The 16,896-nt window shown below is 43.5% G+C and overlaps 1 protein-coding gene across 1 annotated transcript in view; it reads left to right on the forward strand.

Annotated features, from left to right (window-relative positions):
* MRAS (muscle RAS oncogene homolog) overlaps window positions 1-15,003 on the forward strand; it is a 70,002-nt gene extending 54,999 nt beyond the window's left edge. The window contains exons 3-6 of the mRNA XM_006846614.1: window positions 9,507-9,660; window positions 11,611-11,710; window positions 12,392-12,471; window positions 14,413-15,003. Coding sequence (XP_006846677.1) covers window positions 9,507-9,660; window positions 11,611-11,710; window positions 12,392-12,471; window positions 14,413-14,512 — 434 coding nt within the window. The 3' untranslated portion in view covers window positions 14,513-15,003. The remainder of the gene's footprint in view (window positions 1-9,506; window positions 9,661-11,610; window positions 11,711-12,391; window positions 12,472-14,412) is intronic.
* The last annotated feature ends 1,893 nt before the right edge of the window (window positions 15,004-16,896 follow it).

Below are 16,896 nucleotides of genomic sequence, written 5' to 3' on the forward strand. Positions count from 1 at the left end.
GTCCCTAACTCCTTGGGCCTCAGTTTCCACATCTGTACTATAAGAGTGGTAATACCATGCTTCCCAAGACTGTGAATACGACTGTGCTGGTGTATGTGCATGAAGCCCCTGGCTACTGCTGTGCATGACTGCATTTAGCCAATACAATACCACAAAGGGCTTGAACTGTATCCTGAGCCTTGGGCCAGTCTCCAAACCTCCAGGCCCTGTGCCTGTGTTTACCTCCCTCTGGCAGCCCCAGGGGTAGAAGGCTCAGCAGTTACTTTGGGGAACCAGTCTGGTGTCCCTCCAAGCTGCCTGCCAAGGGTCTCCATGTAAATCCTCCTCAGCAACACTGCTACTCCCATTGGTCTTTCTGTCTTTTTGTCACGTTGACAGACACCTCTTCTCCCATAGTGACTAAGGCTTTCTGTCTCCGGAGTCCTTCTACTTTAGTGGCATCACTATCTCTAGCCTTCTCCAGGAAATCTTGGAGGCAGAACTTCTGATGCCTGTAACCAGGCATTATCAGATATGTGTGTATGAGGGGCAGGGAGCTGAACCCTGGGGTGTACCCCAAACTGAACCAGGCACAGCTCAGCCCTCCTCCTTCTCCCTGCTTGCACCTGTCCTCTCACTTTCCAGGTTTGCAATTTCCAAGTGTCCTCAACACTTTCTTCCCTTGTCCCCCACAACCATTCCATTCTCTGTCCTCAGCATCTCCCTGTCCATTCTCTCCTCTCCATCTTAAATACACTTGCCCCTGCTCAGGTCCTGCTTACCTCTGTCCAGGTCCCTCTTCTGCCTCTCCACAAGCCTCTCTGTCTGCAGTCCCCTACCTCACTGGCTGCTAAACTCACCTTCCCTTCCAAACCTTTAGTTATTCCCCAGTACCTATAGAGTCCAAACTTTTCAATTTGGGATCCAGTGTCCCAGCCTCTGGTTTTCCTGTCTCATCTTCCTTCCAATGGTCTCCCATCATGGACATTTGATCCCAGCCCTCATGACGTTTCTCTGCCTGGATGACCCTTACCAAAGCTCTGTCTTCTGTGTCTAAATTTTGTCTATACTGCCTTCAAGGTCCTAATCAACTCTTTCCCTAAAACCTTCACTTATCCCTGCAAGCTGAAAGCCCCGCCACTTCCCTAGCTCTCCAATATTAAGTTATTACTTTCTGTTCCTTATTGTATTTGTTTTTCATTTTGTTTTTTTTGTGTTTTTTTTTTTTTTAATCTCAGCCTAACTAGCCTCGAAGAGCCTTGTTAGGGAAATGCAATTTATTCTCTCAGTATCTAAAAACATGAAATAAAATGGCAAATTTTAATCTAAACATGATAAATGCAAATGGTTGCATTGTCCTATTAAAAGAAGATACTAAATGTAAGCAGAGTGGTCCATCCCTTGTCCTCAATAACAGCTGCTCAGGGGATATTTCTTGAATGGATGGTGAAACAAGGGAGACTCCCGATAAGGTGGATTGACACAGTGGCAGCAGCAAGAGACTCAAGCTTAACAAAGATTGTAAGGATGGCACAGGACTAGGCAGTGTTTTGTTCTGTTGTACAGAGGGTCACTATGAGTTGGAACCAACTGAATAGCACCTAACAAGAGCAACAACATCCATAGTCGTAGGCCTTTTCTTATTTCAAATGCTTACTGTCTTTTCTCTTTAGTCTCTAATCAAAATTGTTTAAGATTTATTTTATTTTATTTTTTGGATTGAGAAAGAATAAGACTGATGGATGCAAAGAATCACTTTTGATTTAGAAATCTCATTACTTTTTCCTTTCTCCCATTTTCTTTTTTTTAAATTTATTTAAATTTTTTTATTTTTGTCTGGGTAGGAGTAAGGAATTAGGGTAAGGAATTAGGAGTAAGGAATTAGAGTAAGGAATTAGGAGTAAGGAGCTCTGGTAGTATAGTGGTTTCAAGTCAGGCTACTAACCTCAAGGTAAGCAATTCAAAACTACCAACAGTTCCATGGGAGAAAGATGAGAATTTCTGCTCCAGCAAAGATTTACAGCCTCAGAAACCCTATACAGGGTTGGTATGAGTTGGAACTGACACCGCTGCACACTACCACCACCACCACCAGGCTAGGCCTAGGACTTTGTTTAGGGTTATGGTTAGGACTCGGATTGAAGTTAGGGATGGGAATTGGGTGAGGGCTAGGGGTAAGGCTTGGTCTAGTTTAAGGGGTAAAGTTAGATTTATTTTTATTTATTTACTTTTTTCTTGAAATCTACTTGATTTCCTCTTCATTTTAAAATCCTGTAGCTACATTATTCCCTCTTTTTATGTTATGTTACAAACTGGTATCTCTGGTACCCTATTTTCAGCCCTTTAGGTCTGTTTTGGAGTCCTGGTGTATGATAAGCACAAGACTGCAGTTCATACTTACTAGTCATTCCTCGAAAACCCTTTACAGGGTTGCTGTGAGTTAGAACAACTCAACAGGGCTTAACAACAACAGTAGGTTTGTTTTACCTTGAAAACTTTTATACCTGGGATGAGTTATAGGTGATATTGTCATGTGTGTTAATCTCGGATTGTTGTCTACTGTTGTTAGTTCTCTGTCCAAGGAACTCCCTTTAGTATTTTTTGTAAGGTTGGTCTAGTTTTTTAAAAATTGGAAGTATCCTTATTTATTTATTTTTTAAGTTTTTATTGTGAATTGAATGAAAGTCTACAGAGCAGATCATTAGTTTTACATTCAATAAATCATCTACTTTGTTTCATTACAATGATTATAATCCCCTCCATGTACCATCAATTAACAGTATTTCTCTCTATTCATTTTAGCTCTTTTTTTTATAACACTCAGGCATATGTAATAATTTATACCACCAAAGGGTATATTCTGTGCCTCCTGGCCACCAGCTCTCAGTCCCTCTCTTTCCATGAATCTAGAGTCCTCAGCTGCTCCCTCTCTCTGTGTCCCCATCTCTGCCTCCATCTCTGGTGTCCCTGATTCTTTCAATAAGGTCTCGCATTCCACTTGTGCTCTTCTCCCTTGATTGTCCTAGGGTCCTCTGATTCCGGTCTGCAAGATCAACTACTCCCCCTTTTTTGTTACAAAACTTCTGCCTTTACAATTGTGACAGTTGCAATTAGTCATGATAACAGTTACTCACTATTGAATCATAAGAATCTTGTCCCCATCTCTGTTTACCAGAGCCATCTAGACACGATGAAAACTGTTCAATGGGGACTCTATCTTCCCCCATACGCTCTTAAACTAAACTCCCTCTTGAAACCTTGTAAACAAGTCAGGAAGTATCCGAATTTTGCCATCATATTTGTTGGGTATATGATTCTTGGTTGGCATTTTTTTTTTTTTAACATAGTTTTATATATTTATTATCCATTGTCTTCTAGCCTGCAAGGTTTCTGCTAAGAAATCAGAAATCAGAGATTAGTCTTATTAGTACTCCTTTGTAGGTAACTTTTTGTTTGTCTTGAGCTGTTCTCAGGACTCTGTCTTTGTCTTTGGTTTTGAAAAGTTTGATTATAATATGTCTTGGTGTTTTTCTTTTGGGGCCTGTCCTGTTTGGAGTTTGCTCAACTTCATAAGTGCTGATCTTCTTGTCTTTCTTTCATAACGTTACGGCAATTTTCTTATAACAACTCTGCCAATTTTTCTATGAGTTTTTTGTTTGTGTTTTGTCTCTTGCTGTTCTGGAGTTCCAATCACATGTAAGTTATTTCTCTTGATAGTGTCACACACAAATCTTTGACTTTCTTTGGATTTTTTCCCCCCTATTGTTCCTCTAGCAGATAGATATTGCAAGATCTGTCTTCAAACTCACTAATTCGTTCTGCCAATGATTCAACTATACTTCTTTACCCTTTCACTCTATTATGTATTTCTGAAATTTTAGTATTAATCTTCTGACCTTCTAATTGTTGTTTTTGTATGGTTTTCATTTATTTCACCAGTTTGCTCTTAAAGTGTTTTTCTGAATTCTTCTGGAGTTTTTCTTCTCCCTTAATTTCATCTGCAGTTTTTGCAATTATTTTGTCACCTCTTTGAAGATACCGAAGCCTCATTCTTTAAAATTCCTTCTCAGGTGTTTCTGTTACCATTGCTGGTATTATTATATTTTCTGACTCTATAATCTGATCACTTGTTTGAAGCACTCGGTGTTGTTTCTTTGCGTAAATTGAAATGATCTATTTTCTCATATTTATATCTAATTAATGGTTGTATGTTGGTGTGTTCTCAGGCGTTATACCACATGTCTCCTGTTGTTGTTGTTGTTGTTAAGTGCCATTGAGTCAGTTCTGACCCATAGCGACTCTGCATAGGGTTTCCAAGGAGCAGCTGGTGAGCTTGAGCCGCTGACCTTGCAGCCCAAACCGACTTTGAAGTCCAGCACACTAACCCACCGCACTACACCAGAACTCCACCTATCTCCTAGTGGATGTGATAGAAGCTAATCATATGAACATAGTTCTCTGTTCATGTTTTATGTAGTGTAGTTCAGGGAGTGTTTATGTGCCTCCAGACATGGGGGTGGTAAGCCCAGTATCTGACCCCTGACAGAGGAGAGGCCACACAGGAGTGGGTGCCACTGGCCTCTGGGCCAGCAATGGCAGTGCCTAGCCATGTGCCCAGGTTCCAGGAGGGTTTGAAGAACAAGGGGGAACCACACCCGTCTTGCTGCCAACCTCCATCTTCATCCTGTACCTCCAGGCCACTGTATTGATGTTGCTGTTATTGTTGCTGTTGTTAAGTGCCATCGAGTTGGTTCTGACCTATAGCGATCTTGTATAGGGTTTCTGAGGAGTGGCTGATGAGCTTAAACCACTTATCTTGTGGTTCAAACTGACCTTGCAGGCCAGCGCATTAACCCACAGCGCCACATTGTGCCTCTGCAAGCCAGACAATAACCCACTCATTTTTCTTCTTTCTCACTTCTCCTGTTCAGCGTCTTCTTCCAGTTGGCACTCAATCCCCCTCTCTGTTCTATCCTCTAACATTCAAGGTTCCAGGACCACCATCTGTTCCACTGAGTCTCCCATATCGTTATTACAGAGGGTCAGCTCAGCACATCTGCCTACTCTACCATCTTGTCCCAGAAGTCCCTTCTCCCATTTTCTTAATTTCTACTTTAAGGCTGATTTCTTTTTTCTTCCCCCTTCTCTACCTTCTTGATTTATGTACTTAGTTAATGTTTCAGTTTTTCTTGTTTTCGCAAATGCATTTAAAGCTATAATTTTCCTGAGTACCACTTTGGCCTCAGAGGTTTTATTATTGTCCATTGTCATTCTATTCTAAATTGTTTATAATTTTGGCTTTGCTTTTCTCTTTAACTTGGAAGTTATAGAGCTGTAGCTTCTTATATTTTTAAGTGGATATATATTTTCTTATACTCAGTTTCTGTTACTTTTGGATTTTATTGTCTTATAGGCAAAACACAATTCAAAGGCATCAATTCTTCTACCATCTTCCTTATTCACCGTCCAGCTTTCGCATCCATATGAGGTTATTGAAAATACCATGGCTTGGGGCAGGCATACCTTAGTCCTCAAGGTGATATCTTTGCTCTTTAACACTTTAGAAAAAGTTCCTATGCAGCAGATTTGCCTAATGCAATATTTTGAATTGTGGTGTTGGAGGAGAATACTAAAAGTACCATGGACTGCCAAAAGAACCAATAGATCTGTTTTGGAAGAAGTACAGCCAGAGTTGATCCTTGGAGGCCAGGATGGCTAAGCTTCGTCTCTCATACTTTGGACATACTGTCAGGAGGGAACAGTCACTGGAGAAGAATGTCATGCTGGGTAAGATGGAGGGTCAGAGAAAAAGCAGAAGACCCCCAACGAGATGGATCGGCCAGGTAGCATCATTGATGGCATCGAATGTGGCGGCAGTAGTGAGGTTGGCCCAGGATTGGACATTGTTTCATTCTGCTGTGCATGGGGCCGCTATGAGTTAGTTCCAACTCGATGGCACCTGACAATAACAACAAAATAGGCAAAACACAGCCTATATGTCATTGTTGTAGTTAGGTACCATCAAGTTGGTTCCACCTTATAGTGACTCTATGCACAACAGAATGAAACACTGCCCACTTCTGCACCGTCCTCACAATTGTTGTTACGCTTGAGTCCATTGTTGCTGCCACTGTGCCAATAGTTGTGCCAGTCCATCTTGTTAAGATCTTCCATGTTTTCACTCACCTTCCACTTTGCCAAGCATGATGTCTTTCTCCAGGAACTGATCCATCCTGATAACATGTTCAAAGTACAGAGATGAAGTCTTGCCATCCTAGCTTCTAAGGAACATTCTGGTTATGCTTCTTCCAACACAGATTTGGCAGTCCAAGGTACTTTTCATGTTCTTCTCCAATACTACAACTCAAATGCATCAGTTCTTCTACCATCTTCCTTTCACATGAATATTATTAGGCTACTGAAAGTACCATGGTTTGGGTCAAGCGTACCTTAGTCCTCAAACTATTTGCTCTTGGACACTTTAAAGATGTCATGTGCAGCAGATTTGCCTAATGCAGTACGTCATTTGATTCCTTTGACTGCTGCTTCCATGAGTGTTGATAGTAGATCGAAGCAAAATTATGTCTTTGACAATTTCAATCAGGTCTCCATTTCAATCAGGTTATTTATTGGTCCAATTGTGAGGATTTTTGTTTTCTTTACATTGAGGTGCAGTCTATACTTCAGGCTGTGGTCTTAGATCATCATCAGTCCGTATTTTAAGTCCTCTTCATCTCTAGCAAGCAAGATTGTATCATCTGCATATCACAGTTGTTAATGAGTCTTCCTCTGATTCTTGATGCCATGTTCTTCTTCATGTAATCCAGTTTCTCAGATTATTTGCTCAGAATACAGATTAAACAAGTATGGTGAAAGAATACAACCTTGGCGTACACCTTTCCTGATTTTATACCATTGTATGTTCCCTTGTTCTGTTCAAGCAACAGCCTCTTGGTCTATGAGGAACCTTCCTCATGGGCAGAATGAAATGTTCTGAAATACTCATTCTTCCACAACAGTGTTGTCCATAGTTTGTCACGATCAACACAGTGAAAGACTTTGCATAGTCAATAAAGCACAAGTAAACATCTTTATGGTATTCTCTGCATTCAGCCTGTATAATTTTTGCTTTTTGGATCTGGTGAAATTTTCCTTTATGGCCTAATTGTTGTTGTTGTTAAGTGCCGTTGAGTCGGTTCTGGCTCATAGCAACCCAATAGATGACCAATGTTTTGTGACTTTTCTATGTGTATTTGAAAATTGTTTACTCACTGTTTAAGTATAAAGTTTATTCTTTCACCATGTCTGATCAAATTTTTAAAATTATATTATTTCATCATTACTTTTCAGTGGGCCAATTTTAAAATCTAAAGTTAACTTTTTTGGTTCAATTTTCAGAGAGGTATGTCCTAAATTCCCACAATATTATGGGGACTGATCATAATGAAATGGGCAGTGAGAAGATGCCAAGAAGGGTCAGTGTGGGGTGGGAGAAGTAATAGGAGCTCAAACAGCAGAGTGCTTCCCAGAGAAGGACCATTTAGGGTAAGTCAGCATCAGTCCACAAATCAACGGAGAAGGGGAGCCGGAGGGTGGTTAGAGGAAGAAGTCCCAGAGCAAGGGGGTGACTGTGCAGAGACCCAGAGGTGGGATGAACCCCTAAAACTATGGCCCTGAGGTCATCTTTAAACCTGAAACCTTCAATCACAGATGTCCCTTGAAGCCTTCTTTAAACCAAACAAGAGTCTAGTTTCATTAATAAAGAATGTCTGCCATGAGCACTGTGTTCTTTTAAAGGACTCTCTGCTGTTGTTATGAAGTGTTGTGAGTCAGTTCCAATTCATAGCAACCCTGCATAGGGTTTCTGAGGCTGTAAATGAGGCTGTAAGATGAGCAAAAAGCCTCATCTTTCCCCCTTGGAGCAGCTGGTGGGCTCAAACTGCTGACCTTGTGATTGGCAGTCCAGTGCTTATCCCACAGTGCCACCAATGCTCCTTAAGAACTGTATGGAGTCAAATTGATACCAGCAACTTGGGAGATTACATAGGAAGCTTGTTGTGAAGTACCATTGAGTCAGTTCTGACTCATAGCCACCCTGCATAGGATTTCCCAGGAATGGCTCATGGACTTGTGGTTTGCAGTCCAGTGCTGATCCTACTGCACCACAACAGGACTCCACATAGGAAGCTTAGGGGGAAGTAAGTCTATGCCAATAGGGTAGGAACAAACCAGAAAAGGAAGGTGACAATGGCCGCACAATTTGAAGAATGTCATCAGTGTCACTGGGCTGGACATGTAAAAGTTGTCAAATTGGTGTATGATTTGCTCTGTATATTTTCAACAACAATAAACCCACACCCACTGCCATCCAATTAATTTTAGGTCATAGTGACCCTGTAAAGGGTTTCCGAGACTATAAATCTTTACGGAAACAGCCAACCTCATCTTTCTTCTGCAGAGCAGCTGGTGACTTTGAACCCCCAATGTTACAGTTACAGCCCAATGCTTATCCAATAACAGCAGAAAGAGAAGGAAAAAGAAAGGCCCAGAGGTGGAAGCAAACATCCCACAGGACACAGGGTCATGCTTCTCGGGCTTCTTTGTACCAGGCTCTGTTTGAGAGCTCTGTTTGAGGAGCCAGACTCAACGAGCAAACGGTCTGGTTCCAAAGTGTATTGGTAACCATGCTCCACTAGCTTGTGAGGAGCCCTGGGAGAAGAGTGGCTGAGAAACACACACAGAGAGAGAGAGACAGAGAGAGAGAGAGAGAGAGACTGACTGGAAGGAGAGACGGGGCTTGGGAGGCTGCAGTCTTCATGCCCCTATAGGGTTTGAGGGATGTGAGGGGGTTGTTTGCAATTTTAAAAGGAAACACTCTCCCCACCCCAGCTGTGCGTATGATCGCTCTGAAACAGGCAGTATCTGTATCTCAGTGAGTGGAAGCCTGGGGTGAGGAAGTGAGGCAGGACGATGGATGGGTGTCATGGCCTTTTCCCTGCACTCTGTCCCCCACTCTACTCCTAGTACTTCCTGCGCCTGCTTTCTGCCCCTCCCTCCACTCCTAGCACTCCATCACTCCTGCATCCTGGCAAGTATATGATCCTACCCAGGGAGAAGTTACATTTCAGAGCTTTACCCAGGCATTTCCACGCACACCCATGCACACAACACTTGCCCACCTATAATCCTCCCTACTTGGCATAGCTTCCACTTTATAGAGAGGAAAGGGGATACCAGGCAGAGTCAGATAACTTCTCAAAGAATCATAGCTTGTATACGACTCACAGCTCTGAGGACTCTCCAGGAGAATTCTGGGGGTAGATTTGACCACTGGATTTTTGAGGCCTTTCTGTATGTACGTTGGAGAATTTCGGACCACTGAACACCATAGGTTGGAAACTGTGAGAGAACCCAGTGGGTCCACAGACAAGCCGGTTAGAGCCTCGCCCTGAAGTCCATGGGGAGCCTCCTGTGTCCTTCTGTGGGGGTTGGTGGTGGCAGTCCCTGAGTCCCTCCTCCCACCCCAGTTCTGGACACGGCCGGCCAGGAGGAGTTCAGCGCCATGAGAGAGCAGTACATGCGGACGGGCGACGGCTTCCTCATCGTCTACTCAGTCACTGACAAGGCCAGCTTCGAGCATGTGGACCGCTTTCACCAGCTCATCCTTCGTGTCAAGGACAGGTGAGGGCGGCATAGGGGGGCCTCCGCAACTCAGAGGGGCTCAGCTGCTCTCTCTCCCTCTCAGATGTTCAGGCAACAGCTGAAGCACAGAGGGGCAGAGCTGAAGTCAGACCTTGGTCCTGCTCATTCCCTTCCTAATTCTTTTTATAGAGCCAAACTGATTCAAGCCCTGTAGGGGTCGGCCTCCTCCCACCTCTCATAAACTGTCCCCTCACCAAGAAATCATTAACAATACCCTCCTTTTTCAATGCCAGTTTAACCAAATTATATTCAAAGGAAAAGTTCTTTTTTTTTTTTTCTCCAGTAACACATTGTACTTGGTTAAATCTCATTTGAATGTTAAATTTACAGGCTTAGGTCAATTTGAAACACAGGGTGCGTGGTGGAAACTCACCAGCTACTCCTGGGAAACCCTATACAGGGGCGCTATGAGTTGGAACTGACTTGAAGGCACTTAACAACAACAAGGGAGCCCTAAAGGGGCCCTAGTAGCATAGTGAACTGTGAGCTGGACTGCTAACTGCAAGGTCAGCAATTGGAATCTACTAGCCACTCCTTGGGAGAAAGATGAGGCTTTCTGCTCCTATAAAGATTGACAGCCTCACAAACCCTATACAGGATTGCTATGAGTTGGAATTGACTCAACGGCACTTAATAACAACAGCAATAATTAAAGGCTGATCTTTTGGGTTTTTCCCCCCTTAGGATTATGTTGTTGTTGTTGTTATGCGCCATGGAGTCAGTTCCTACTCATAGTGACCCTGTACAGGGTTTTCGAGGCTGTAAATCTTTATGGGAACAGAAAGCCTCATCTTTCTCTCGCAGAACAGCTGGTAGTTTCGAACTGCTGACCGTGAGATTAGCAGCCCGATTCATAACCACTATGCTACCAGAGAGTAAATACTTTGGAATCTGTTTTAAGCAATTCATTGGATCTCAAAGAGGCAATATAAAGAAAATAAGGGGAAAAACTAATGGGAAGATAGCAAGCCCAGAAGAAACCCCAGTAAAGATGGAGACATGTAGTTAATACCTATTCCGAAGACAAAGCGTTAATAACTTTACACACACACTCATATGCAACACATCAATCGCCAGTACTTTAATGTGGGTGGTTGTTGGTAACTGCTGTTGAGTCGCTTCTAATCCCTAGCGACCCTGTGTAGGGTTTCTGAGGAGCAACTGGTGAGCTTGAAATGCCGGCCTCGCAGTTCAAACTGACTTTTCAGTCCAGCACATTAACCCACAGTGCCACACCTGAAAATATATGAATCTCAAAAGAGAAAACTTAAATAAAAGACTCAGAAGTGAGAAGATATTTAAACTTCTTGCTAATCAATGAAATGCAAGTAAAAATAATACAGGACTATTTTTTATCTATTAAATTATAATTTTTAAAATGAAAATATTCAATGCTACTGATGAAAGACCAGCATTTCATTAGTATTTAGAATACAACTTGGCCACATAATGTTGACTATACCTTTAAGATAGCTCTGCCTCTTGAATTCTGCTTCCACTCCTGGAACCCTATAGCTGCCACGTATCAAGTGACCACTTTGTGTCTGGCCCTGTCCTCAGTGCTCTTCATGACTGGCCACAGCAGCCCTGCATGATGGGTACAGTGCAGTGACTGAGAGATGGGTAAACAGCGACTCTACACTGACAGGAGTCCTTGTCATTAGCTGTGGTGACTTACACTGGAGGTGGGACCCAGGAGAGCCCCTTGCTGCCCTTCAAACAGGCCTAAGGCTTCACAGCAAGACAACCAACAGTCCCAAGACTCTTCAACCTAGTCCACTCCCTAGTCTTGGGCCAGCTACCTTCCCCTCTCTGGACACATGAGGGCATGGACTCTGGAGCCCAGGCCAACTGAGGAGACAGTATGGGTAGTGTCCTGCCCAGGGGGCAGTGGAATCTTACCAAATCACTGTTGCTTTATTTCCCAAGGGAGTCATTCCCAATGATCCTTGTGGCCAACAAAGTTGATTTGATGCACTTGAGGAAGATCACCAGGGAGCAAGGAAAAGAAATGGCGACCAAACACAATGTATGTTGTATGTGTGTGTGTGTGTGTGTTGTGAGGGTGGTGTGTGTATAAAAGTTAATACCCTATCACTCTTATAGTCCTGGTGTACTGAACTAGAACTTAGGCCCACAAGTGTAAAATAAGACAACAGAACAGATTAAAATGAGAGAACTGTGCTGGGCAGACTCTGAGAAGGTGGGAGTGTTGTGGGGTGGGTGGGCACTGACTGGCCAGGAACTGCAGGGCTGAGTCCTTCTCCTGGTCCAGCCTTACCTCAGCCTTTTCCACTACAGTCCACTCTGGAGGGCTCAGAAGGAGGGGCAGAAGTCACCCCAAGATAGAGAAAGAGAACAAAAGAAACATGACTAGAATTAGAAAGTATTTTAATTTGACATATAAAGCAGTCTTCAGTCTTCAAGTGTATAAAAAGATAATTTTCTGCTATTTTTAGGGAGCTATTTAATGTCTCTGTGACTAGAGAACAAGAGGAATTTAGAAAAGCTATTAGTAAAACTTTCCAACCTTTAAAAGCAAGAGGCTACCACACCACAGAAGGCATGAGGCTATTGGAGTCCAGGGTCTTTGTTGGGGGCTTTAAAATCGCTTGACTCCTTGGCACCTCTGGGACTCTGCCTTGTTAAGGGTGTGTAGGGCTTTGAGTGACTTGATACGACGTTCACAAAGTCGAGCTTTGCCTTTTAGATTCCGTACATAGAAACCAGTGCCAAGGACCCACCTCTCAATGTGGACAAAGCCTTCCATGACCTCGTCAGAGTAATTAGGTAAGTGCTGAACACATTCCTAGAAGCAGGGTTGTCTGCTGCATGGATGGGCATCTGGCTGTGGCTGGAGGCTCTAGTTACCAACATAGCTCCTTGTTCTGTGACCTGTGAGACTGGGGGATTTGGGGCCTATTTGAGGATTTCTTTCTTTTGTGGTAAAAATATATGATACACAACATTTGCATTTCAACTTTTCTTTTACATGTAGAGTTCAGTGAGATTAATCACATGTATCCTGTTGATCAACCAGCACTACTCTGTGTTCCTCTTTTTGGATTTCTTATGCTTCCTACCATTTCTTTCTTCTGCTTCCAACCTGCCTTCACCCTCCCTCAACCACAAATGGGCCTATGGGTGAACCTGATGCTCACAGCTCAATGTGGATAAACCTTCCTGAGGGTCAGCTTTGGCAGCCTCCCTCTGCCTTTGCCCTCAGTCCTGCAGTTGAGTCTCCCAAAAGGCAGCTTCTTCCATCCCATCCTGTGTTCTCTCTACACGGCAGCTTTTTTTTAAAACTTGATAAATTTTTTTTTTTTAAAAGTAGACCTATATCGTCTTCCCTGACTGATATCAGACTGCCCTTGGACATTTTCCCTGAACAGACAACATTCTCATTCCCAGGCTTAAATTCCAGAAGCATTGCTTTTGTGTTTTCTTGCCACACCTCACACATTGTCAGCCTCCGAGTATGTCAGAAACTTCGCTGAATATTTGCTGACCCTTGTATATTTCTTTGCTTGTCCAGAGTCCAGGCCTTAATCACCTCATGCGTAGAGGGTTGCAACAACCTATTGGCTGGTCTTCCTGCCACCCTTCTTTCCCATCTTCAAAATCTCTAACATTCCAAGTGACTTAATCGGTGGTTCTCAAATAACATGAGCGTGTTGCCTTTATGCTGGTGAACCCTAAGGGCTATTTGTTACCTGTGGGACCAGACCCAAAGCTATACCAGTTCCCTTCTTTGTCTACCACCTCTAAGTCCCTATGATACATACTTGCATGCATGCATGCATACGCACATGTTTAGCAAGCACATTTTCTTGCTATTCCGCACTGTCTTAGACTGGGTGGGCTCACACAGCCAATTTTGGGGTTTGCCATCTGGATGTCAAATTGAAGGCTTCTCCTGACTCACATGGTTGTAGGGGCCGGCAAGCCCCAAACTGGCAGGTGCCAAGAACCAGAGGTCAGATGATAACAAGTTGGATACAGGATGGAGAACAAGCAAATGTTGTCAGAACATCCATATATATATTGGATTGAAGCCACACCTCTAAGGAAACTCCCATTTCAACTGATTGGCTCCTCACATCAGATCACAAAATGGAGGTGATTGCATAATATCTGAGAAACCACTGAGAAACATGGCCTGGCCAAGTTGACTTTAACCATGATACCCACCCTGACCAGTGACCTTGTAACCTTCACTTTACACTTTTGATGGCTCTCCCTGTGCTGTACCCTTGAAATGATTTTTCTCTCAGCATTTTGCCTGCAGTTAGAATATGCCATCATCAGGGTTGATTGTAGACCCATATAGTTCCAAGTGCAAGTTTTAGCCATAGGAAAAATAAACAGAAAGCCTGTGAAAAGCTTTTTTACTCAGTTGACCTTTCATTTAATTTAAACTATGAAACACAGAAGTAGAGGCCAACACAATATAAATCATAAAACATGACATTACTTGTGATTTAAATATGTAGACCCGGTATAATGACCATGATTCTTATCAGTAGGTTGATTTAGGTTTTCCTCTGTCCTTGTCTCCCTCCTCAGAGGCCCTATCTAGGCAAGGCCCTCCTTTAGCTGGGATGGCAGTGGCTCTGTCCACCAACCTCAGAACAGGCCTTCTCTGCCACAGAACTGGAGTCAAGAGAGGGGAGGTGCAGAGGAAAAGCAAAGCCCATTCTGACTTGGTCTTTCTGTTCTTTGTTTCAAAAGACAACAGATTCCTGAAAAGAGCCAGAAGAAGAAGAAGAAAACCAAGTGGCGGGGAGACCGAGCCACTGGCACCCACAAACTACAGTGCGTGATACTGTGATGAGTCTGAGGCCTAGGACACGGTGACCATGAACTGGCCAGCCCTCGAGACCCCTCCACTGCCTAACTGCACTGAAACCCATTTCTAACCACGACCCTTGGCCCGGGGACTTGGCACAGGAAGGGAGAAAGGGAGGGTGGCAGGGAGGAGATAGGGTCTGGCTTTGCCAAAAGGACATGGGCTCTCCAGTCTTTCATAAGAGACAAGGAAGCGACACATAAACAGAAGCAGCATCCAAGCCCCTCACGTGTGGATTCAACCCAATTCCTCCCTCTCTCTTAGTGGGTGTGTTGTTCTTTTTAACTACATAGTGTTAGTTTTCATGTGGAGGTATTTATCCACGTATAAATACAAAACAAGCCAGGAACAAATTTCTACCCCATGCTCCCAGCCAACAGTGTTTTTAAGCTTGGATGTCTTCTAGATTTAAAAAATTATTTTAGTAATTCTTATTTTATTAAAGGGGTCTGTGTCTGCTGACTGGTGAGTTTTCCTGTCTTCAGATCTCCCTAACAACATGTCTGAAAGGTTTTGTTTTTGTTTTTTAAACTGAGTTCTCCCAGCAGTGTCAAAACTCAACTCAATATAAAAGGATAGTGACTTGTAATGGGAACTGTTGCTGGAGGCTTTGGGCCCTGGATCAAACCTAGATGGAAAACAGACCCTACTTACAGCCTATAAACTGGAGAGATGAGAGATGTGTTTACCCAGAAGGCTTTGCTATGGTCAAAGATGCCAAGATTAAGAAACAAATGTATGTTGCTGAAGGGAGAGAGTGATATGTCAGTTCTAAAGGATGTTTTCACTGTCCTGGAAATGTGTAAGTAGATTGGCTTTGCAGAAATGTGCATTTGTTTTTGGCACACTGTGGGTTAAGTTCCGTATTCCCTAGTCGTGTGAGAGGGTCCTGGGTTTCTCAGATCTGTCTCTTTGTGCTTTTCCCCTCTGGTATAAAAACCCTGGCATGGGCATGTTATTTTTCTCTAGGTTCAAGTAAACTAACGTGGATGCCGTCCAGAAAACCCTAGTTCCTGCTGACTCTTAACCAAAAATGGTTTAATACCATTAAAAATGACATCAAGAAAACCCTGGGGCCATGTTCCCTTTGAGCCAATTGATGAGCACCTCTGTCAGCCCAGTAAATGAGAGGACCCATTCCAGCATTCACACTTAGTATTAGGTTGCCTCTGGCATATATTTTTATTAACCTCTTGGATCTTAACTCCAAGATGTGATTGGAGGAAAAATTAAGATAAGGTTGATGGCATGGCTCCCATGCACCTGTTTCTGCAAGGGAACAGTCCCCCTCCTCAACTTCTTGACAATGCTCCCATCCCTCCCAGGTGCTGCTGGTATGAGTCCAAGACTGGGTTTTCTTTCAGCCAGTGCACACAGTGTAGGGCAGCCGGGACAATAGCACCCCTGAGAGAAGGTCTCAAGAGGAAGCAGAACAGCTGGTGGCCTTATTTTCCAGGGTTTGCAAGTCTGGTCAGTAGGCAAACTAGAATATCCCCAGCAGCTAGCCTGGCCACTTTGGGAGAAAGCAACCCAGGAACAGTGAGCACTAGATCAAGCATTGAGAAACTTAGATTCTTCTCCAATTTCAAAAGTATGTTGAGTTCCTAACTCAACAAAATCACCAGCACTAAGGACCCAGGTGAAGAATAATGTAAAATGCAACTGTTGGGATATTTGTTCATTAGAAATAAAACAACTGATTTGTCTAAATAATTTCCTCCAAGGAGGGATAACAGAGAACATTCCAGATGATGTACTTTTGAGTTTCCCAAGATCTCTGAACGGTAGTGAGCATTTTAAACAATAAAAGGACAAGCATCTTTCCATGCCCTGTGCTCCTCTGAGCTGCATCCGTGGCAGCCACATGGAAGGGGAGATGGAAGAGGAAAGACAGGTGGGAGGAAGGATGGAGATGCTCTGTGTTGAGGAAGTGGCAGAGTGGGACAAGAAGCCCTGTGCACAGGACGGTGCTCACTGCTGGAAAAGTTGTACTAGGCCCAGACCACCACCAGCACACCTCCTACCCAGGTGTAGCCTGCAGTTCTTTGATGGCACTAAAGGAGAGTCTTGTTGGAAGTAGAGTAGTTGACATAGAATGGGGTCCATCGCCATAGCAAAACCAATACAGGGCCTCTGATGGTTCCTGGTGTCATCTTTCAGGGCTTTATCCTGCACACAGCAGTGTGCCCAGGGAGATATTGGTTAAGGAAGGCTCTTCTGCAGTTCCCATGGCCTCATTTCCCACATAGGAAATGGGTACATAACACTTTTTAGACACCGTTTAGTTTGTTATAGAGAAGGGACTGTGTCAAATGGGACTTCATAGATAAGCTGGACCAGAGAGGGCCTGGACATCCCCTGTATAA

This window comes from Chrysochloris asiatica, unplaced genomic scaffold, assembly GCF_000296735.1.
Source record: "Chrysochloris asiatica unplaced genomic scaffold, ChrAsi1.0 scaffold00028, whole genome shotgun sequence".
Taxonomy (NCBI): Eukaryota; Metazoa; Chordata; class Mammalia; order Afrosoricida; family Chrysochloridae; genus Chrysochloris; species Chrysochloris asiatica.